The following is a 23,497-nucleotide window of genomic DNA, read 5'->3' as shown; positions in this document are numbered from 1 at the left end:
GGTTAACACATCAGTCTTTGGAATATATAATCCTGAGACTCCACTGTTTTGAGCTTCATTCCCATATTTAGTCTTTATAAAATAGAACCCTTGAACAACTTCAGCTTACAGCACTGGTCCTAGGTCTGTCTCCAGCTTTATCAACACTGCCTGACATGCAGTCTGCTGTACAAGTCATCCGGTGAAGTTGTACATGGCAAGTGAAAAGCCAACAGGGTAAGATGGAGGTAGCAGAGAGAGTGAGTCAGGAGGAGGGCAGTTACAAGAGAGGAAGAAAGACTCAAATTACCTTTCCATATTTTTGAGCATAGGATCCAGTAAGAAGAGAGTGAAAGATGATGATGGTTTCATCCAAGTCCCACAGAAATACCCGCTGAGGAAGGAAAACAGAAAAAAAAAATGAGTGAGCATCTTTTCTAAATATAATGGAATGGAACAAGAAATACGTAACAGAAAAAAAACTTAAAAATTCACAAATATGTGAAAATTAAACAACACAATTTTCAACAAGCAGTAGATCAAAGAAAAAATCCCAAGTGAAATTAGGGAATACCTTGAGATGAATGAAAACAAAACACAACATACCAAAATTTATAGGCTGCAGTGAAAGCAGTACAAAGAGGGGAATTTATAGCTGTAAAATGCATGCCTTAAAAAAGAAGATCTCAATCAATAACATAACTGTACAATTTGAGGAACTGGAAAGAGCCAGCAGAAGGAATGGAAGACTAAAAGTTATAATGGAGATAAATAAATCAGAGAGTAGAAAAATAATAGAGAAAAATCAATGAAACCAAAAGTTGGTTCTTTGAAAAGATCTACAAAATTGACAACCTTTAGTTAGATTAACTAAGAAAAAAAAGAAGACTCAAATTAGTAAAATCAGAAATGAAAGTGGGAATGTTGGTATCAATTTTACAGAAATAAAAAGAATGGTAAGACAATACCATGAATAGCTGTATACTAACAAATAACCTATATGGACATAGACAAATTCCTAGAAATACACAAAATGCCAAAACTGACTCAAGAAGAAATGGAAAATCTGGATAGACCTTTAACAGAGGTTGAAATCAGTAATCAAAAAGATACCAAGAAAGAAAAAAGCCCAGGACCAGATGGTTTCACTGTTAAATTCTACCAAACATTTAAAGAAGAATTAACACCAATCCTTCCTTAACTCTTCCAAAAAGTTGAAGATGAAGGAATACTTCTTAAATCATTCTATGAAGCCAGCATTACCCTGATACTGATGTCAGATAAAGACACTACAAGAAAACTGCAGACCAATATCTCTTAAGAACATCAATGAAAAAAATCCTCCACAAAAATACTAGCAAACAAAATTCAAGCAGCATATTAAAAGCACTGTACATCATGGCGCTGCAGGACTTGTTTAGAATGCAAGGATGGATCAACATACAAAAATTAATCAATATAATATGCTACCTTAAGAAAACGGAGGGAAAAAAACCCAATGCTTATTTCAATTGAGGCAGGAGAAGCATCTGACAAAATTCAACACACTTTCATGACAAAAATACTCATTAAACTAGGAGTAGAAGTGAATTTCCTCACATGATAAAGACTGTATATGAAAAACCCAGAATTAATATCTTACTCAATGGTGCAAGACTGAAAGCTTACATAAGTAACAGAAGCACTTTATCCTGGAGATCAGGAATAGGACAAGTATGCCTGTTTTTACCACTTCTATTCAACGTTAAGTACTAGAAATTCTAGCCAGAATAATTTGGCAAGAATTGGGGGGGAAAAAGGTACCCAAATTGGAAAGGAAAAAGTAAAATTATCTCTGTTCACAAATGACACGATCTTATATATAGAAAACTCCATAAAGAATCCACAAAAAATTTGTTAGAGCTAATAAATGAATTCAGCAATGAGCTGTATTTCTATATACTTGCAATGACTAATCCTCAAAGAAATTTAAAAACAATTCCATTTATAATAGCATCAAAAATAATAAAATAACTTGGGATGCCTGGGTGGCTCAGTTGGTTAAGTGTCTGCCTTTGGCTCAGGTCATGATCTCAGGGTCCTGGGATTGAGGCCCGCATCCGGCTCCTTGCTCAGTGGGAAGCCTGCTTCTCCCTCTGCCTGCTGCTCCCCCTGTTTGTCTTCTCTCTCTCTGACAAATAAATAAATAAAATCTTAAAAAATAATAAAATACTTAAGCATAAATTTAACTGAGGGGTGCCTGGGTGGCTCAGTAGGTTAAGCATCTGACTCTTGATTTTGACTAAGGTCATGATCTCAGGGTCGTAAGCTCAAGCCCCACATCAGGCTCTGTGCTGGGCATGGAGCCTGCTTAAGATTCTCTCTCTCCCTCTGCCTCTCCCTCTCTCTCTCTCTCTCTCTCAAAAAAAAAAAAGAATAAATTTAACTGAGGAGGTGAAACACCTGTATACTGAAAACTAAAAAACACAGCTGAAGGAAATTAGACGGATCTAAATGGAAAGACAGCCCATGTTCATGGATGAAAGATTTAACAATGTTAAAGTGACAATACTACCCAGATGACTTAAAATTCGATGCAATCCCTATCAAAATCCCAATAGTTTTTAAAGAAATAGAAAAACTCATCCTAAAATTCATATGGAATCTCATATTCCATGGCCTGAATGGCCAAAATAATCTTGAAAAAGAATGAAGTTGGAAGACTAACATTTCCTGATTTCAAAACTCATTACAAGGCTACAGTAATAATCAATACAATGTGGTACCTCCAAAAGGAAAGACACACAAACCAATGAAATTGACAAGATGACTCAGAAATAAACCCTTACATATATGGTCAATTAAAAAAAAAAAAGACTATTTATTTGAGAGAGAGAGAGCAGAGCAAGAGACAGAGCATAAGTGGGGGGGAGGGGTAGAGGGAGAGGGAGAAGCAGACTCCCTGCTGAGCAGGGGGCCCAATGTGGAGCAGGGAGCCTGATGTGATTCAGGGCCCCAATCCCAGGACCCTGGGATCATGACCTAAGCCAAAGGCAGGCACTTAACCAACTGAGCCACCAAGATGCCCCCAAATATGGTCAATTTTTGACAAGGATGCTAAGACCATTCAATGGGGAAAGGAAAATATTTCCAACAAAAGGTGCTGGGAAAATTGATGTCCATGTGCAAAAGAATGAAATTAGACCCTTACTTTACACCATATACAAAAATTAACTCGGGGCACCTGGGTGGCTCAGTCATTAAGTGTCTACCTTCGGCTCAGGTCATGATCCCAGGGTCCTGGGATCGAGCCCCGCATCGGGCTCCCTGCTCCGTGGGAAGCCTGCTTCTCCCTCTCCCACTCCCACTCCCCCTGCTTGTGTTCCCTCTTTCGCTGTGTCTCTTTCTGTCAAAGAAATAAATAAAATCTTAAAAAAAAAGTCTCTTAAAAAAATTAACTGAATATGAGAAAAAATTAATTCAATATGAGTCAAAGACCTAAATTTATGAGCTACGACAATAAAATTCTTAGAAGAAAACACTGGTAAATATCTTTATAACCTTGTATTTTTAACACTAAAATACAAGCAATAAAAGAAAAACAGGACTTCAACAAAATGTAAAACTTTTGTGCATCAAAGAACACTATCAAGAGAGTAAAAAGAACTCATGGAATGGGAGAAAATATTTGCGCATTATATATCTGATAAGTGAGTAGTATCTAGAATATATAAAAAATTCCTAAAACTCAACAACAAAATACCAAAAACCCAATTAAAAACCGGGCATAGGATTTGAACAGCTATTTCTCCAAAGAAAATATACAGATGGCCAAAAGATACATGAATAGATGTTCAACATTACTAGTCATTAAGGAAATGGAAATCAAAACCATTTCACATCCATTAGGATGGCTATTATTTAAAAAAAGGGGGGGAATAATAAGTGTTGGTGAGGACGTGGAGAAATTAGAACCCTCATGCATTGCTGGTGGAAATGTATAAGTGATGTAGCCACTATGGAAAACATTTTGTTGTTTCCTCAAGAAGTTGAACATAGAATTACCATATAATCTAGCAATTCTACTCCTCAGTTTATACCCAAAATAACTGAAAAGAGAGACTCAAAGAAATATCTGGATAGCAATGTTCATAGCAGCATTATTCACAATAACTTAAAGGTGAAAAAACCACTAATGTCCATCAACAAATGAATGGGTAAACAAAACATGGTATATATACATACAATGGAATATTATTCAGCCATAAAAAGAAATGAAGATCTTATACATAGATGAACCTTGAAAACATTACGTTAAGTGAAAGAAGCCTCACACAAAAGGTTGCTATTGTATCATTCCATTTATATGAGATACTCAGAATAGGCAAATTCCTAGAAACTGAAAGTAGAATAGAGGTTACCAGGGGCTAGTGGGAGGGGAGAATGGGGGGTTATTGCTTAATCGGTATAGTTTTTGTTTGGGATCATGAAAAAGTTCTGGAAATAGATAGTGGTAACAAACAACACTGTAAATGTACTTAATGTCACCGAACTGCACACTTAAAAATTGGTTAAAATGGTAAATTTTATGTTATGTATATTTTACCACAATTTAAAAAACTAAATGGGTTCTCAGTTTTTCCCAATAAATGTAAAAGGACGTTAGATTTTTTCTTTTTTGCTTTTTTTCTTGGTCAGGAACAAAAGGAAAGAGAGCTCCCCAAACACAGCCTCAATTTACTTACGTCTTAATGCCTACCGATGAACTCATTTTTAAATACAGCATCCCCCTGCCCATTAAATGCTCATATTATAGAAAAATCGAGTACAAAAACAAAAGTGTATAAAAACTCCACTATTATTAGCATTTTGTATGATTTTCTAATCTTTTTAATAATGAAGCCAAATGTATGCCCATAATAAATTCTTATAGTGCTTAACCACAAAATAAGTGCCTACCAATCTCATTAATAAGTTACCAGATCTCGTCGTGACTGCTTCACATAAAGCACTCTCATCTTCTCATTTTACTTTTAGATTTTCAAATGGAGAACACTATGACATTATTTGTGACACCCTGTGCTTTCTGAATATGAGGGAACTGTTCTTTCTGTCCTCCTCTGGAACACAGAGAACAGTTTGTTCTTTCTCTTAAAACGTTACCTGGCTATCTAAATTCAGAAAAGCTTTTTCAATGCTTTGGTGAAAAGCATCTGAAAGTAATATGGTGAGTTATGGGCACAGAGAAATGTGTTTTTACATTTCTCTCTTCACCTGGCCAATTTTCGTTTCTCTTGCCCAGGAATCGGGGCTGGGGGGGGGGCGGCATTCAACAAAGAACTACAGTTTCTCCATGAGTTTCAGATATGTATGTTCAATGAACTTAAAAAATGAGACAAAAAGTAGGTAACTCAAATGAGCTCCTTCCCATACTTCCAATTCACTGTCCTGGGAAGAGCTGGCATCAGCTTTCCTTTTGCCTCGGTTCTTGCCAGTCATGTTTTTTCTGGACTGGTCATCAGCATCTTTATTTGGTGTAGTTTGGGACAAAGATGGACTTGAAGAAGGGTCTCCTGGAATGAAAAGCGAGACATATATTGCCAGTAGTCACAGGCTATAAGAACTAGAGCTGTAAGAGGGTCAGCATGCTTTCTATCCTTAAGAATCATATTGCAGGGATAAAGGCTGGAAAATCAAACTTTACCTAATCAGTTTAGGAATACAGACCTAGGCATCAATATCGAGCATCAACAGCTCCTAACATCACAGAGAGAGTTATAACAGAATTTATATACCTGCCTCTCAATGGAAGAACACAGCTATAAAGTTGTTTTGCCAAAAAAGACCCCCAAAAAATCTGAACCTGTACCTGGTCAAGTTTCTACATCAGAGTTTTTCAACATGGCACAATTGACATTTTGGGCCAGATAATTTTTTGTTGAGTCGATGTCATGTGCATTATAGGATGTTTGGTTAAGCAGCATCCTTGGCCTCTATCCACTAGATGCCAGTAGCACTCCCCACCTGCTGTGACAACCGAAAATGTTTCCATACACTGCCAAATGTCTTAGGTGAATGCGGGAGAGGGCATGGCACAAAAATCACCTTTAGTTGAAAACCACAACTCTAGATCTATTTACCAATTTAAATTGAAATACAGAAGGCAGCAGGAAATGTTGATCTACCCGATACAGAGAAAATCAGCAAAATTCAGACTGGGAAATGGCATGAGATAAACACTTTCTTCACAAATATAGTACATCAGAAAATAAAAAAAGAGGGGAATTTACAACTTAAAAGAGACAAAATATATATCCACCAATCCCAATGTACGGACCTTACTTTGATCCTAATTTCAATAAACTATATAAAAGGAAAATAAAACTTTTAACATTTATGAGAAAACTAGAAATAATACCTTTTAGTATTTTATGATATTAAGGAATTATTGTTGAATTATTTCAGAGGGGATAATGGCACTGTGGTTGTGCTAGCAAGTATTTATCTTTTAGACATATGATGCCGGGAATTCGGCGAGAGAACGAGATGAAGTATAGTTGAAATACGAGTTAATTGTTGAAGATGGACGATATACATAGGAGGTTCATTATACTATTCTGAAAACTTCTAGGTTTGAAATTCCCTCTTATTAAAAAGTTAAAATTGTCATGAAGAACAGATATTTAGAGCTCTGAATTCAAAACTAAGGTATCAACATGTGTAACTATTTCAAAGTTATGTAAGTTTGAAGCAGTGACCATCTGTATGTCTATTTCCTTAGAAGACTAATGAAGGCAAGGTGTACAAAAAACTGATTTGAGATAGAACACTGTTTTTGAAAATGCATCAGTACTAACAATAAACAGTCCTTCCTCCGGTTACATGATGTAACAGCCAACCACCAAATTTTCCTGAATGATAGAGACAAAAAGCATATACATATGTTTATTTACTGAATGTGTGTATAAAGCCTTTATGCCAGGGTTTTTTTTTTTTAAACCTGAACTTCACAACTCATCGATACATTTCAAACCAACCTTAATGTATAGGTTTAAACTTGTAGGTTAAATTTTATGTATTTCCTTGGGGTCGGGGGAAAGACATAGCTTTCCTCAGGATCTTGGAGATCCATGACACAGAAAAAGTTAAGAACTACTGCTCTGAGGCCTCAGCAGGCATCCAAAATATGCACAGACTAAAACTGGAGTCCTTCAACTTTTACAAAATGTGCCACTATTCTGAAGTTCCCTGTGACGAGCACATTAAAGCTAAAGGGTGGGGTGGGTGTCGCAGTCTTTTCATTCTTGGTACTTTTCTGTTCACAGCATCAGGTATTACATTCGGTCTGCCAATGACTCATCATATAGTCTGGTTCCAATGTTTAAATATTCCTCACCCAAGAGGGAAAGCCAATAGCACAGTAACTGACTTAGACCAGAACAAAATGATCTTTACTATTACATGGTGAATGAAGTGCCCTTAAGTCAAAGTTTTCAGAGCTACGGTGCTTACCCGAAGAAAGTCTCTGTGCCGTAGATGCAGGTACCATGACACTAGGCTTCTCGGTCTGGTATGTGGCTGCTGCTAATGTGGTACTCTCAGTATCACTGTTAGTCTGGCCTGTGCCTCCAAAGCTGGAGCTGGGGTAGCAGGTCTGGTACTGACTCTGACCAAGGATAGTGTAGGTGGGATAGTCCTGTAGACCAACGGAATAAGGGAGGAAAACAAGACTCTTAGAAAGAGCAAAATGATGATTTCAACACAAGAGACTTTCATGTCTCTCTTATTCATAGTTATTTTCCTAAAATATTTATTTGACTTCTCATTTACCCATCTATAGCTTCCACCTAAACCAATGATTTTCAAAATGTATTCTGTGGAAACCTAAGAGTCAAGAGGAGAGACCTCAGGGCCTATCTTTGCCATGAGCCAGAGGCTGAGAGGGAAGGGTCCCACTCACTCTACACACAATGTCCCTTTTCTACTCTAACGGCTTTCTTTTTTTTTTTTCTATTTTAGGTACTGAATTTCTGTATAAATTTCTGCACAGAATTTCTGAAGATTCTATTCTTTAAGAAGTTTATAAGCAGCTGCACTAGATGCTAGTGCTTTCTAAGTACAGATGAACTTAAACAAAAAAAGCACATATCCTACATTAAGGTTTCCCAGTTTAAAAACTGAGTACTGGGCGGCACCTGGGTGGCTCAGTTGTTAAGTGTCCGCCTTCGGCTCAGGTCATGATCCCAGGGTCCTGGGATCGAACCCCGTATCGGGCTCCCTGCTTGGCGGGAAGCCTGCTTCTCCCTCTCCAGCTCCCCCTGCTTGTATTCCCTCTCTCACTGTCTCTCTCTGTCAAATAAATAAATGAAATCTTTAAAAAAAATACAAAACACAAAAAAACCCAAAACACAAAAAACACAAAAACGAGTATTGGGGCGCCTGGGTGGCTCAGTCGGTTAAGCGTCTGCCTTCGGCTCAGATCATGATCCTGGGATCCTGGGATCAAGCCCTGTGTGGGGTTCCCTACTCAGTGGGGAGTCTGCTTCCCCTCTTTCCTTGCCCCTCCCCCCTCATGCTCTTTCTCTCAAATAAATAAAATCTTTAAAATAAAATAAAATATTTGGAGGGAGGGGCGCCTGGGTAGCTCAGTGGGTTAAATGTCTCTGACTCTTGGATCTCGGCTCAGGTCTTGATCTCAGGGTCATGAGTTCAAGCCCCACTGTTTTAAAAAAAAGAAAATTGGAGGGAACTTCATGGGCACATACATGTCAAAACTTATCAAACTGTATGTACAATTTAAATTTATGCAGATTATTGTATGTCAATTATACCTTAATAAAGCTGTACAAAAAATGTGTATGATGTATAGCTCAAAAACATACCTTAAAGAATTTCAACTTATACTGATGTTGGTAAGAAGTAGAAAGAAGCTAATCAACCAGACCAATTATAAAGAGTACTGAACATCTATCATAAACCAAATACAACTCAGTCAGGGTGTGTGCTCATAAGCTGGAACACTAAAGAAAAGAGTTAAGTTGTAGTGGCTGAACTCAAGGGAGTTAAAAGTCTAGCAGGAGAAGACAACAATATTTCCAATAAATTGGCAATAAATTATATGTCAAATGAGTGAAATACAGACGAAGACAACTATCCCTGCAGACTGTGGTAGTCAGAGCTTTCTGAGATAAACAGAGGGAGTAAGAACATGAATATGCCCTGAAAAGGTTTTATATTAAGGGACCAGAGACGTTGAGTCTGGTTGAAACAAAAGATCTTGCAGGCTTGAATGAGTCATGCAAACCCATGAATGTGACTTGGATATGGTGTATAGTTTGGCAATGGTGTATAGTTTGTGTGTGGGGCAGGTAATAGGGACTATCAAAATCAAAACAACAAAAATACAAAAAGATTCTGGGACAGATGACTGACGTGGGCTTTTGAGAAAATTACTCAGATTCTGTTTTAAAATCTTTAAAAAAAATTTTTTTTAGTAATCTCTAACCCTAACATGGGGCTTGAACTCATGACCCCGAGATCAAGAGTCACACGCTCCACTGACTGAATCAGCCAGGCGCCTTCAGATAGTGTTTTAGGAAATGGTTAGGTATAGAGAAAAACTGGAGATGAGATGAACAGTTAACTGAAGTAACTCAGGATTAAAGGGGAAAAGCCAAAACATGGGAAATAATAGCAAAAATGGAAAAGAATTCTAGAAATGGGTGAGGAAAAAAACTAAAAACAACTGGTTTGGTTTGAGGCCTAGCTTTATTTAAAAATGGTCTCATTGACAATTGAGAAGTCACAGGGAAAAGTGGTTTTACTTTTGGAGGACAACGAGACAAAAAAAGGGGAATGAAAGCGTGGTTTTTGATATGATGAACTTAAGGATATCGCAAGACATTAAAGAAAAAAATGGGCATCAATCAGCAGGAAGCCTGTAGATATCATGAGGTCAGGACTAGAATGTTCATTTTGGAGGTAGTAAATGGACACTGTGAATGTGGTTAAACATTTCTGGGGATGAAGTAATAAGCATGTGGAAAACTACATACTGTCCATGAGAGAAAAGAGGATCAAAAAGAAAACCTATGAAAGGGAAAGAGATAAATAGTACACTGACAAGTGCCAGGTGTACAGTAGAAACTCAGTAATTTGTGAACTATAAGAATGAACAAATGCAAAAACAGTCAAACATAAAAGATGAACCAGAATAGTAATGTTAATTACAGCCAGAAAAAGAGATTCACGGAGAAAAGATTCATTGCTGCAGAGAAAACAACAAATAAAAACCTAACAGCAAAAACAAAAAACCCTAATCACTGAAGCTATTACCAGTGATCTAAACATAAAGAGTTAATAGAACAGGGATCAAGACCAGACTACAAAGAATTCACAAAGGAATAAGTGGCTAAATAAAAAAGTGGAAGGAACATTCATTCCACAAATATTTATTTTGTGTCTTTAATGTGAGAACCAGGCATTTTCTGAACTCTGGGAATATACAAGCGAACAAAATAGAAAAAGAAGTCCCTATCCTCATGGAGCTTACATTCTAGTAGGAACAAAGTAGAAGGCAGACTCACAAAGTAGATGAAGGAGCAGATACAGTCATATCATTCAGAGACTTAGCAGCGTAATGAGAGAAACCGGATGGCAGCCTGAGAAACCATCCAGGGTCCTAGTGCTGGTTGTTTCTTAGACTGGAAAACTGACCATGGAGTGAAGAGAAGAGCAAGCTTGATGAACCATATCAAATAGGATGAATGAGGTAGCACAGTACCTGGTTTGAGATGCTGGAAACTGCTGCTGCTGGAATATTGGCAATTGTAGATGAAGTGGGTATCAGGCTGGCATTTGTGCTTGAAGCTATAGGATTAAGAATGTCAAAAGATGTTAAAGATATCATGTAAAAGCCTAGAAGAAATGGAAAACATATTGTGTCTTATGTAAACAGATCTATAAGGATATCAGGAACATCGTGCAAAGGAAACAAATACTGATTTTGCTCTTTTGTGTGCCATACCTTACTCTAGTCTTGATTAGAAATAAAACAGTTCAACCATTTTTCTGTTTCAGCTTGAGTTTTCAACTCTTCCTATTAAAGTCCTAGGAAGGGTATGTATAAAATGCACTGGCTCATACTAAGGATATCAATGGAATTAGAAGCTAAACCAAATCACTCCAGTCTATCTTCTGAGACCTTGAAAAATGACTCACCTGCGATGTGACCTACTGACAACCAACAGAAACAAGAGCTCTGGTAGATACACATGTAAATTCTATACTGTGATATTTGTTGTCACTTGCCCCAAATTATGCCTTTCCTAATGCAATATAATTACTTTGAGAAATACAGCTGGTCCCCCAAACGTGCTTGGAGTTGCTTCTTGGGCTCTCCTCAAATTGTGGATTATTAATGTGGATCAACAAACATGATGATCTGGCATTTAATGATTTTGGAAAATCTTGGAAAATATTAAATATTATTCTGGCCTGGTAACAATGTACTCTGTAAGCTATTTAGGCTGCCTGTCTTGGACAAGGAATTTGGGCTAATTTTTTCATACCCTCCCATCACAGATCCCACCACGGTTTTAGTCAAATTTTTAGGGACTACTATTTGCTAAAGTGACTTTTTCCAAGTGGACAGTGTAACGGAGACTGTGAGGTACTGGTCTTGAACTCCTCTCCCTCGCTTATCATAAGCACACGTAGACATAGTTCCCACTGCTGTCACACACGCCATAAGGGTTCACCATCAGGCAGACCTGACTATCTGACTTACCTATCCCATTAGCAATAAAGTCCTTTACAGGTAAAGTTAATAGGAAAACCTCCATTAAAAACAGAACAGATGAACAAATGAAGCAGAAACGTGAGAGTACTCATCAAAATCAGGGGAATTCTTATCCCTTTCCCCAAGGGTACTCTTCTTAGAAGAAAGTCTAGAAGAGATTAGAAGAGAAAGTCCAAGGAACAGCTATTGCTGCAACTCCAGCTTTCAAATGAACTTGGGACAAAGAAGAGTTAAGGTAATTTGTCTACTGTCATGGAACTAGTAGTAGTCATGATGGTGACTGGGATCTCCCAACTGGATGAGCTAGGATTCAGATTTCTTGACCATCCAGGGAGATCTTCTTTTCTACAATACTTCTTCCCCCAGGGGAACGAAAGGACTCTTAAGAGTTTACCTTCTTAAACATAACAACCAAATGAAATAGATTTTATAACCTCACAGATGGTATTTTCTTCCTACCAATATTTTTTCTTCTCTACTATGGCTTAATCTATTTTCCCCCCTGACGGGGAAGTACAAGGAATTACTGTACGGTACATAGGCTTAGATGATTCTGTAAGTAGTTTTTAATCATTCTTTTTTTTTTTTTTTTTAAAGATTTTATTTATTTATTTGAGAGAGAATGAGAGATAGAGAACACGAGAGGGAAGAGGGTCAGAGGGAGAAGCAGACTCCCTGCTGGGCAGGGAGCCCGATGCGGGACTCGATCCCGGGACTCCAGGATCATGACCTGAGCCGAAGGCAGTCGCTTAACCAACTGAGCCACCCAGGCGCCCAGTTTTTAATCATTCTTGTGGGTAGAGATTTTGAGTGGCTTTCAGGTTTTATTACCAGTACATTATGCTAGGCAACCATGCAATAAAACAGACAGAAGGACATAAGGTGATTTAAGGTGGGAAAGAAAATTAACAATTTAGTTAATCTCTTAAATTTATCTCTCCTAGAAAAGTCCATTTCTAGCTCAATTTTTCATTGGTCTTTATTCTAGCACATGCTCCTCTTTTCCTATTTACCTTTAATTCTGTTCTACCTTCTTACTAACTAAATGGTTAGCAGTACAACCCATTCATATCTGATCTTCACATACATGGGGAAAAAGGTACTCTGACTGACAAAGTGGTTTTATAAATTTAACAATTTTCAGACCACTTATTGAACTGGGCTAGAGGTAAAAAGGTAGACCTTACAAACAACTGGGCATATACTCTTAGTATCTCCACTAGGAAGTTTAATGACTTGATTGGCTAGTTGCTGATACTGAATTTTAAATAAGTACCTTACTAAAGATCACAAACTACTTTCAGCAATAGTGACTTCTATTATAGGAAATGTTGGCCTGCTGACCTAGAAAGTTTATAGGGTTCAGTAACACTTCTTTCTCCAACTCACTCAAATCATTTCTCATATGTGCCATAGTTCATTCATTCAGCAAACCACGGTCCACTATGCACCCAGAAACTGTTCCAGTCACTAAGGAATAGAGTAGTGAACAAGGCAAAGTCCCTGCCCTCATGGAGATTAGATTCCATTGACAGAGTTAGACGATAATTAAATAAATCATTTTTTAGGCTCCTGTAACCATCATTGAACCCAAGCTAAACTCACCTAAAAATGTACACACATCACTGTATACCCTACCCTACACATAACTATGACTAAAAAACCACACATCTCAAAAAAGTACTTTTCATTCTGCGCATATATATACACACACATATATATGTCTCAACAAATAATATTCAACTGCAGATTTAAAAAACAAAGGCAGCAGCAATAAAGGTCCAACAAAAAGTACAAACTTAGAGGATCAAATAAAACTCAAGTGTTCAATCCTATTGATATATATCTGAAGACTATTAGCTCTCCAAATGCCATGGCATGGCCAAATGTTTTGGGATAGTCTCCACTCCTGTTCTGACAATGGAGCTGTGAAATAAGAGAAAGACAAAGATTCTGAGAACCATGCCCCATTAGAGGTCCAATTAATAAATATGAAGGGGAGACTCAGTAGTTTCCTCGTGTGTTGTGAAGAACCATGCCCCACTAGAGGTCCAAATAATACAGTCAACATATATAGACAGCTTTAATCAGAAGACGGTGGTCAGAGAACTGTGAGAGGCACAGCCGAATTAAATGACACTGTCCCAAAGCCACAGGGCCGACCTAAGGGTCAATGGTACATAAAAGTTGGCACAAGATTTACTTTCTACCCATGTCTAATTTTATACATGTCTCTCTCTACCACCCTTGTTTACCTGGCTTTCAAGTTATTCAAAATAAAGACGAGCTCTTTCTCACTTGGGCACCTTTGCAATGTTACTCGCTCTGCCTGGATTGTTCTCCCTGGCCTGTCCCTCTTGCCCTCCCAGCATGATGGCTCCTCCTCAGCATGTCTACTTCTTCAGAGGTACTCTCTTTGACCCCTCTATTAAAACTAACTCCTTCGGGCACCTGAGTGGCTCAGTCGGTTAAGCTCTTGATTCCAGCTCAGGTCATGATCTCAGGGTCGTGCCATCAAGCCCTGCATCCAGCTCCACACTCAGCATACAGTCTGCTTAAGATTCTCTCTCTCCATCTCCCTCTCCCTCTGCCCCTCCCCACTACCCCCCATTTGCACGCTAATTTAAAAAAATAATAATAAAATAAAACAAAACTCCTTGTTTTCCCAATCACAGCAATCTATTCTTTTTTTCTTTCAGAGAACTTTTCAAAATCTATTTAATTATTTATTTGCTTGTTTTCTGTTTCCTCCACTCGTCTGTAAGCTCCAGAGGCAGAATCTTGCTATCTTATTCATTATCTTTAATATCTAGCAAAAAACCTGACACGGAGTAGGTAATGCTCAATAAATACTTGTGGGATTCATGTCTATCTTATAGACATGTATATTCCTGTATAACTTGTGGGATTCATCCATAGTATGTCAAGGTCATCAAAAACAAGAAAACTCTGAAAAACTGCATAGACAAGAGGAACCTAAGTAGACATGACAATTAATGAAATGTGGTATCCTGGATGGGATCCTGGAACAAAAATGGACTTAGGAAATAATAATGTACCAATATGGGTTCATTAGTTGTAATATATGTTCCATTCTAATATAATATGTCAATAATAGGGAAAATTATATGCAAGATTGGGGATATATAACTCTCTGTACCATCCTCTCAATTTTTCTGTAAATGTAAAATTAATCTAAAAACTAAAGTTAAACAACAGAACAAAACAAAACTCCTGGTGAATGAAAGACAATCAAAAAAGACTATCATGTGCTACCAACAGTATTAGAGTGCAAACACATTCATTAAAAGTCAAGACTGAGTTAAAATTAATTTTGAAATTTCTAAAATTAATTTTACCACTTGAATATTAACCATTTAAGCCATCTCAACTGAAGAAAATAATAAGAGACGGGGCCACATAGTTATACCCCAGGAAAAGACTGATATAAAGAAGCCAGATCTACTTAACCAAAGGGTTTTCATGAGCATTGTTGTATAAACTGAAGAAAGGGTTTTGATCAGAGTTGATGAAGCCAGAAGTATAATTCTTTTTAGGTTGAAATCATACATTTTAAAAGAAACTGCAGTATGTTGACACACATTACATCAGCTTCAGGTGTACAACATAGTGATCTGACAACTCTATATGTCAACTGTAGAATGCTTTGGGGTATGATGAGGAGTCACTGCTATTCTGACCACTTTTTAAAAATTGATAGAATTCTTCTTATTTTTATTCTGTGGAAGGACTGGATAGTTACACAGGGGGAACAGAGCAGCCCTGGATAGCTAACATTCACTATCCATGCTAAGTGAAATTAAAGGTGGGAGTGAGGAGAGTGATATTGATAGCAGACAACCCAGGTAATTTGATTCTGCCAATACTCGTATTTCACTTTAGCCAATTGTTTCAACTTGTATTCTACCAATTTTTTCTTCAGAATAAAGGCAAAAATTAATAACTTGATGGTTACCTTCTGCCTTAAATTCTACCCTCTGCCAAAGTTCTAATGAACAACAAAATGGGCCAAGAGGTTAACCAGAAAAAGGGAGGAAAAATAAACTTAGTTATCTGTCAGTAAAGGTTATCACTTATGGGAGAGTTGATACTGACATCAGGATTTCAATATTGAAAATGATAAATATTGCACTCATGCTCTGAGGTCAGATTGCCCAGCTTACATCCTGACTTAATTATTTACTAACTGGTAAATGGATCAAGTAGAAGTAGTTCTTAATCATTTAAATGAAAACAAAACTGAGTAGCAAAATATTTAATTTAATATAATCTACATAAAAACTTTTTCATCACCAAAGTTCATATCTTACTAGTACCTCAGACCAGTTTTTGCTGTCCCATCCTCACTCCTCTAGCACTCATTTTAAAAGGAATAAAATTTTAAAGCTGGGAGAACTCAGGAGAAAGGAGGCGGATGAGAAGCCAGGTACATGGACATTAATTTCCAATCTGGAGCAATGATGAATTGCCTGTGTTAGATGTGGAAGGGCAGGGAATTAATTCCACCGTGCCTTCTGAGTTTTTTTGTCTTCATTCCTAATAGTCCTGTCATAATTCTAACCTTTTAGAAGAACAACTCAGGAAGGCAAAGATGTTCAGAGTTCAAGCTTTAAGGCTATGCTTTTTATCATGAAACAGAAAGAAGACTAAACTTTTTGAGAAAGAAAAATGCTCTCACCAAGAAGCAGCAAGTGGGGGTGCAGGTATGACAACACAGTAGCAAAAAAGCAGCACACATCTCACTTCTGCCCTATGTGGACTTCATATAAAAGAAGTCAGCAAAGTTCTACCCCATGGAATCTTCTGCTCATTTATAGGACAAAATGCCACTGAGAACAGACTAAAACAAAATCAGACAGGTTTTCTGGACACCAACATGCAAAAGGGAAGGCTTCAATTCTACGAAGCAGTTCACAGTTAAAAGGCTAAACTACTTACAAACCACAGTCTTGGGTTCTGGTTTGCCTAACACAAAAAGCATGCACAAATGCAAATATCACCCCCTTCTATTTTACAGGACAGAGCTCCTGTATTACCCAATTTGTTTGGAGATACAGATAGGCTGAAAACAACAAAACAACAATAATAAAACACACACAACCATGCCTATTTACCTTGAATGGGATAAGAATAATGTGCTGGGCTTGGCTGGCTTGTGGTTAACCCTGTAGTGCAGGTAAGAACACTGTGTTGACTTGGAGATGGAGTCTGAATTAAACCACTTTCAGGTTTCATACCTGGCCACAATGCACCTGAATCAGATAAATTGGACCAATTACAAACAATACACTGGGACTGAGGAGCATGGTTATGCTTTCAAATATCAGCCAGTAGGTTTAAAACCTAAATCTTAGAACAAAAGTAAATTTGCTTGTAAGAGAAAATTACTGATTCTCCCACTCACAATATACCACAAGCAAATACAATTTCAAAGACTGGGGAGTGGGGCCACAGAAACAAAAATCTTGTCAAAAACCCCAATAATGATATATATATATATAAAAGTTCATTTCAATGGTTGAGGGAGACTGACCAGGGTTCAGAAAAAAAAGCTACTGACACCCAACAGGAGTATTTATTGTAGATAGTGCCTGATGATCATGTACAGTGATAAATCATTTATCCATTGTCAAGGTGGGAGACATTCCACATAAGTTTAAAATTCACTTACCCATTAAACAAGCACCAAATCTTTCTAAAATGTATTAAGTACTTTTCTGCCTTCTTAAGCTGGTTATTTTGTCACCTGTTTCTTCTGATTAGGAAAGACATACTTGCTTATTTTTATAAATTAAAAACATTACAGAAATATATAACTTAGAAAAAATAAAGTCATAATAATCCCAGCATCCAGACTTAAGCACTATTAACAGTTTGCAGAAGTCACTTAGATTTCTTCTATGTATTTACTAATCTTTTTTCTTTTTAATAAAAATGGGATGTTATACATACTGTTCATAATTTGCTTTTCCACATACCTGTGAAAGACATCTTTCCAAGTCAGAACATGTAAATCTCTCATACTGATAAATTTCATAGCTGTTCACTTTTATTTTATTTTTATCACAATGCTCCTGAATGACAATCTTTCTAAAATATATTTATATCTTTTCCTGCCTTCTTTGCAGGGAGGAAATAGTGAACGTACCTTTAGATTTTCTCAGAATTATTGTCACAAAGATTAATAGTGTGCTGTGCTATATATATTACAGAGACACCCTCAGAGGCTACTGGGATATGTAAAGACATTTGTTTAGTACTAAATAGAACTCAGTTATAGTTCTATATCATTTTGTTTTTTTCTCTGCGACTTGTCACTTGACATTCTCTTGCTTCTCACTTTATCTCCTTTTTCATTTGCAGTAAACTAAGAAACCATAAATGAAGCTTTGATTCTACATGACAGCCTAAGGATGTCCTTTATGGTGAACAGTTTTAGTGACAATTTTGGCTATACAAAAATCTATCTATAAAAAATCTTACTGTCTGGTTGTTCACTGTGTTCTGAACAGCTATGGCTGGTGGATCAGTGCAGTTGAAGCTAATAATTAGGTCCAAGAAGGTTCATCAATCACATTCCAGGTCAGAAATCAATACCAAGGTCAGCCACAGCTTCAAATTCAATATTAACTCATTTCATTCACTTCTAATCTAATATTGAATTTACAGAAATATAATGCACTGATAATAGAGTCCTCTGCTTCACCAGGGCACTGAGATATCTAGGTGAAACTCAGATCTGTAAAATTTGTTGATTAGTAAATGTAAGGGAGATGTATTTTGACATGGGATGTGGCAATTGCCTTGTTCCAAAGTCAAAACACACACAAAAAAGTCATATTCTTTTCTCACCTATTAAACACATGAAATAACTTATTTGAGGAGAATGAACAATACCATCATCTCTAGCATGCATTAGGAGGGTTGGCCCCCATTCCATGGTTAGCTTATGATCATTAGCCACAGTTAAAGTCCTAACTAAACCTAAATTTCAACACTAAAAATATTGAAAGTGTTATTTTTTAAACATTTATGTGAAATTTGAATATCAGTGCCATGATTCTTCCTGGTTGAGTATCACATTTTTTAGGAAACAAACTGCCATTTCAATGTCACAATAACTTTCAGATTTATTGTAATCAGTGTGATTTTTTTTTCTAAATAGGTTTTAAATCTGAGGTGTTGAATCTGTGAACACACTCAGATTACACTGCACGAAAATACAATCTTATTAATGAGAATAGTATTACCTGTAAATATTTTGCCAGTCTCATTACTTAGTATGTATTTAAGTTTCAAAATATAAAATGTCTATGAACTGGCCCTTCTTATAAGGTCAAAAACCAGGGCAAAATGTCCAAGGCAAGTAGGGAAATGGCTACTTATGGTAGTTTTGAATGTTTTTGACCAGAAACATGAAGTTGATATTTAAAATACAATTATTTTACAAAGAATAGAAGAATAAAAGACCATATGAATACCACCTCTGGCTTCATGGTAGCCTTGCTCTGAAAGCATATAAATATCTTCCTTTAAAAGCGCCCTTCCCACAATTCCAAGTCACAGGCAGCATGACCAAATGATCTGACTGTAGAGCAATACTGCCCATAGTGAAGATGAAACCAAATCCTAGTTTCCCGACTCCTAGTCCACTGCTCTTTTCCTGTAACTACCAAGCTTATCAAGTCATTTTAAGCACCAAGGGCCTGATGTGTAACAACAGCTGGCGTAACAATGGCAAATGAAGCCTGTCTCTGAGTGCTTTCCTCTTACCGCCCCACGGTGGGGTCTTATCACAAACTCTACCCAAGTTTCTCAGCACAAACACTTCACCCTTGGTTAGTCACTAACCAAACTAATCTGGAGCAGCTCAGTTTATAGTAATACATATCAGAGTAGTGGATCTTTAGAGAAAAATTAGTTTGGTTAGGAACTGAGGTATATGCCAATGCTCAGGAAAAAACACATAAAAGAACATCTTGGTTTGTTGATTCGATAGCTCACTGGGATGAGCTATTACAAATACTAAGTAATTTAATCTGAGTATTTTTCCTAATTATAAAGGGAGTAGATGTATGTTACAGAAAATGAAGAAAACATAGAAAGTAAAAGAAAAAAAATTGCACAGTCTCATTGCACAGAAAAAAAAATACAGGCAGTTCTTGCTTTTGTACGGGACTGTATTACCTGAAACCTGTGCATAATGCAACTATGTCCTTGCCTTACGTGGTTCTGTCATAACAGAGATCAAATCTGTAGTGCCTGTACTGCAACATTCACATTTTTCTTCCAAATTTTTCTTTATGTATATATTTTTAAAAAATATTAACTTGGCGTATTATACTGCTTTTAGTTTTACATAATGCTTTTTTTAATAAACTTTTCTCAAGATGCTCTATATTCTTTAAGAGTGTGAATTTATAAGAATATGATTTCTAAGTTTTCCATTCTATAGATACATTGCAATTTAACACACACCTTTCAATTCAAAATGTAGCCTGCTTCCAATCTTTTGCTGTTATAAATAATGCTGTGATGCGTATCTTGGTTTGAAAATTTGTGGGTATCTCTAATTAGTTCCATAGGATAAATCCCTAGAAGTGAAATTACTGGGGGAAATAGCATGAACATCCTTAAGGTTCTTAATAGTATTACCAAATCTCCATCTCACATCAGAGTTCTTTCAAAAGAAGCTGAATAGTGGCAGCTAAGGTAATCTTTTATGAGCTCCTAAAAATAAATGGGTGCCCCTTTCCTCCCACATGTTCACTGAGATCACTGGAAGTTAACCCTCGAATTCTCTTTCTGCCATTCCACTACATTTCTATGGAGTTCTTAAAAAGAATATGACCACTATTCCTTTACTTTTACAGACTGCTCACAGTATAAGCCTCCTAGATTTCCTCTAGTCTTTTCTTCTTTCATCAAGAGGAGGAACATTTTTAAATTTCAAACTCAACTCTGAGACACAGACTAAACTTACGAGCACTTCTGGAATTAAACAGACCTGGGTTCAATTCTAAACCCAGGCATTTCCTAATTGTATGACCTCAGGCTAGTCACTTGATCCTTCTCAGCCTGTTTCCTCATCTATAAAAAGGGATAATGCTACTGTTTACTCCCTAGGATTGTTCTAAGATTAAATAAGACAATACTGTAAAGCGTGAGGTACTTGTTCCCAGAATACTGCATGGTATATAATGCATTTCATAAACATTAGATATTATTATAACGAGATTTCCCAAAGCCCTGTTTACATCTGACATAAAATAACAGACTACTTAATCTAATTTTAGTGCTAACAGGCAGCACTAAGATAAAATTGCCAAATCTTCACAAGAAGAAAGAAAGAGTATTTTACACTGAGTGAACACACTTTTAAAAAAAGTCATGTCTATAATTTCCTCAACAAGTTCTGAGAATATGCCACATCTACTATTCACATTGCCCCAACCTAAGTCTCCCTCCAGTAAGCTTCATATATTACTTAAGAGTCAGATTTAGCTGATTCTCTTTCTTTGAAATACTGATAGAAGAATTTATGAAACAAGTCTCCCTCACTCCCAAATATTAAACAAAACCAGATTAATGAAAGAGCCTGTTATTACCAATATTTCTTTACAATATAAACAGTTTCAAGTTTTTACCAAGGACCTATTATACAGAATTTTTTTTCTTTCTTTAATACAAGGGAAATGCAGTGATCATAAAAGATACCATAACATGCACATGGCACTATGTTAGGTATTCCATAATCTGAGATCAGAGATATAATAGAGTTTTATTAAATACTGAACAGCAGGAATGACCAACAGTTCAACAATGTCATAAATGGTTCTGGGCTTGCTAATAATGAATTTCAATCAAAACAGAAGGTAAAAAACTGATATAAAAATACTTACTTTATACTTGCTAGCTTTTACTAGTCAGCTGTTGAAAAATTAGCTTTAAAATATGCACAAAGATATAAGCACAAACATATTCACAGAGAATCCCATTTCCAAAAGGACTGCTCAGTCTTGGCTGGTTAAATATATAACAAATTTAAGATTTTAGTATACTGGCTAATACTGATGGGGAAACAAGAGCATTTCTGTTTGTCTTCTTCCATGAAGTTATCAACTACCACTATCATTAATATATAACCTACCATTTTTGTTTCTAGTAGTTATCAGGAGCCAAGGCAAGCCTAAACTAAGAAAGCTGTCACTATCATAAAGGACTAGCCAAATGGGCCAGGTAAAGCAGGAACGTAGAAACCAAAAGCAGGCAACACCAATACATCCAGAATCTGTGGCGATCTGTTTAGAAGATCTAATTTCCAGCTAGTTTCAGTAAAGGCTACAGAGATATAATTTTATTAACATGCTGCATATGTGAAAATAATACAGTATTCTCTCAATTTTCTAACACTGGTTCTAGGAAACTAGAAAAGGGACAATAAAGCACACTGCATATATCTATCAACTTACACACACAGAGAAAAATCAGCACAGATGTTAAGTGCTCAGAGAGTCTCAAACTGACTTCTAGTAAATCAATCTAATTCACAGTTCATGTCCAACATACCTAAAACCACAGAACAAACAAAGCACAAGATAAGGCTATATAAAATTGGGGATTCTCCTCATTCTAAGATGACTTGTTGGTTCAGCAGAGCAACAACTGATCAGTTTAGGAACGAGGGAGGAAAAGAGGGAGAAATTGACCAAAAAAAAAGGAGAGTACACTATAAGGCATACTCTATCTGGATATTTAGATTACCGAGTTTTAGCAGGAAAATGAATCACCTCAAAATATATTTATTATGCTTATCTAACCATGGTAACATGTTTTATATAAAGAAATAGTAATTCCTCAAAGAGTTTCCCAAACACTTAAAGATTCCAAGCTTTATAGTCAAGATTTAGTACCTTGGAAATGGCTAAATTTTGGCAGAGACACAAATGAGTATTGAAAGTTATGATTTTATTTAATATGCAGCAAACATACTGTTGGAAAGTTACACACCCAGCTTCTATCAAACTTGTAACTGAGTAGGTACTCTGTAAAGAACAACCCATCATCTTTCAGCTTCCTGATTAGGCATACTTGATTTTTGGGGAAAGATCGAAGTTTCTGGGGGATAAAAATCAACACCCTCAGAAACTGCTTATAATAGAATGCCTTACCGAAAGGAGGTAGTCCATATGTTTGGGTTGCCTGAGGGTAGACAGCATAGGGTTGAGACTGCTGTAGTGTCTGGTACGGAGTCTGCCCAGGGTAAGCAGTTTCCGACACAGGAACTGAGAGGATATGTGCATAAGGTCTAGAAAAGTTCAAGAAAATAAAAACTTTCATGTGTGATTTATTTTTAATGAAAAACAGAGGAAATAGTTAATACCACTAAAAGCAAAAAATCAGCAATGAGGAGACTAACCTTCCACATACAATGTCTCTTACTACGGTCAGAAGGTAGAACTAATTTTTCCTTTCCAGATTTTACTATCACCTAAGAAACATTTTTATGGGAAATTTAGTAATTCCAAATATCCTCCCAAGGTCCAATTACTATGCTACAACCATTTGTGATATACTACATGCAAACTTGTAGATAGAATGAACGCCTAATGTAACCAAAAACTGGACAGATTGGGACTCAACATTTGGTTCTTATTCTCCACCCAGCCCTCTGGGCCAAACAAGTTCTAAGAGGGAGAGCAGGACTTGAGAGAGGGT

At 36.7% G+C, this 23,497-nt stretch overlaps 1 protein-coding gene across 6 annotated transcripts in view; it reads right to left on the bottom strand.

Moving 5' to 3' along the window:
- Positions 1–23,497, bottom strand: part of EYA3 (EYA transcriptional coactivator and phosphatase 3) — a 105,657-nt gene that overhangs the window by 24,359 nt on the left and 57,801 nt on the right. For 5 of the 6 annotated variants that reach the window (XM_073903106.1, XM_025855786.2, XM_025855791.2 and 2 more), the window contains 6 exons: positions 22,951–23,087; positions 16,894–17,031; positions 10,742–10,827; positions 7,471–7,654; positions 5,392–5,531; positions 290–373 (listed from right to left, as the gene is read on the bottom strand). In XM_073903106.1, the coding sequence (XP_073759207.1) occupies positions 290–373; positions 5,392–5,531; positions 7,471–7,654; positions 10,742–10,827; positions 16,894–17,031; positions 22,951–23,087 (769 nt within the window). The remainder of the gene's footprint in view (positions 1–289; positions 374–5,391; positions 5,532–7,470; positions 7,655–10,741; positions 10,828–16,893; positions 17,032–22,950; positions 23,088–23,497) is intronic. The other variant, XM_025855792.2, reaches the window with a different exon arrangement.

This window comes from Callorhinus ursinus, unplaced genomic scaffold, assembly GCF_003265705.2.
Source record: "Callorhinus ursinus isolate GAN/ISIS: 27379988/994484 unplaced genomic scaffold, GSC_fseal_2.0 scaffold18, whole genome shotgun sequence".
Taxonomy (NCBI): domain Eukaryota; kingdom Metazoa; phylum Chordata; class Mammalia; order Carnivora; family Otariidae; genus Callorhinus; species Callorhinus ursinus.
This window is presented reverse-complemented; position numbering and strand designations above follow the sequence as displayed.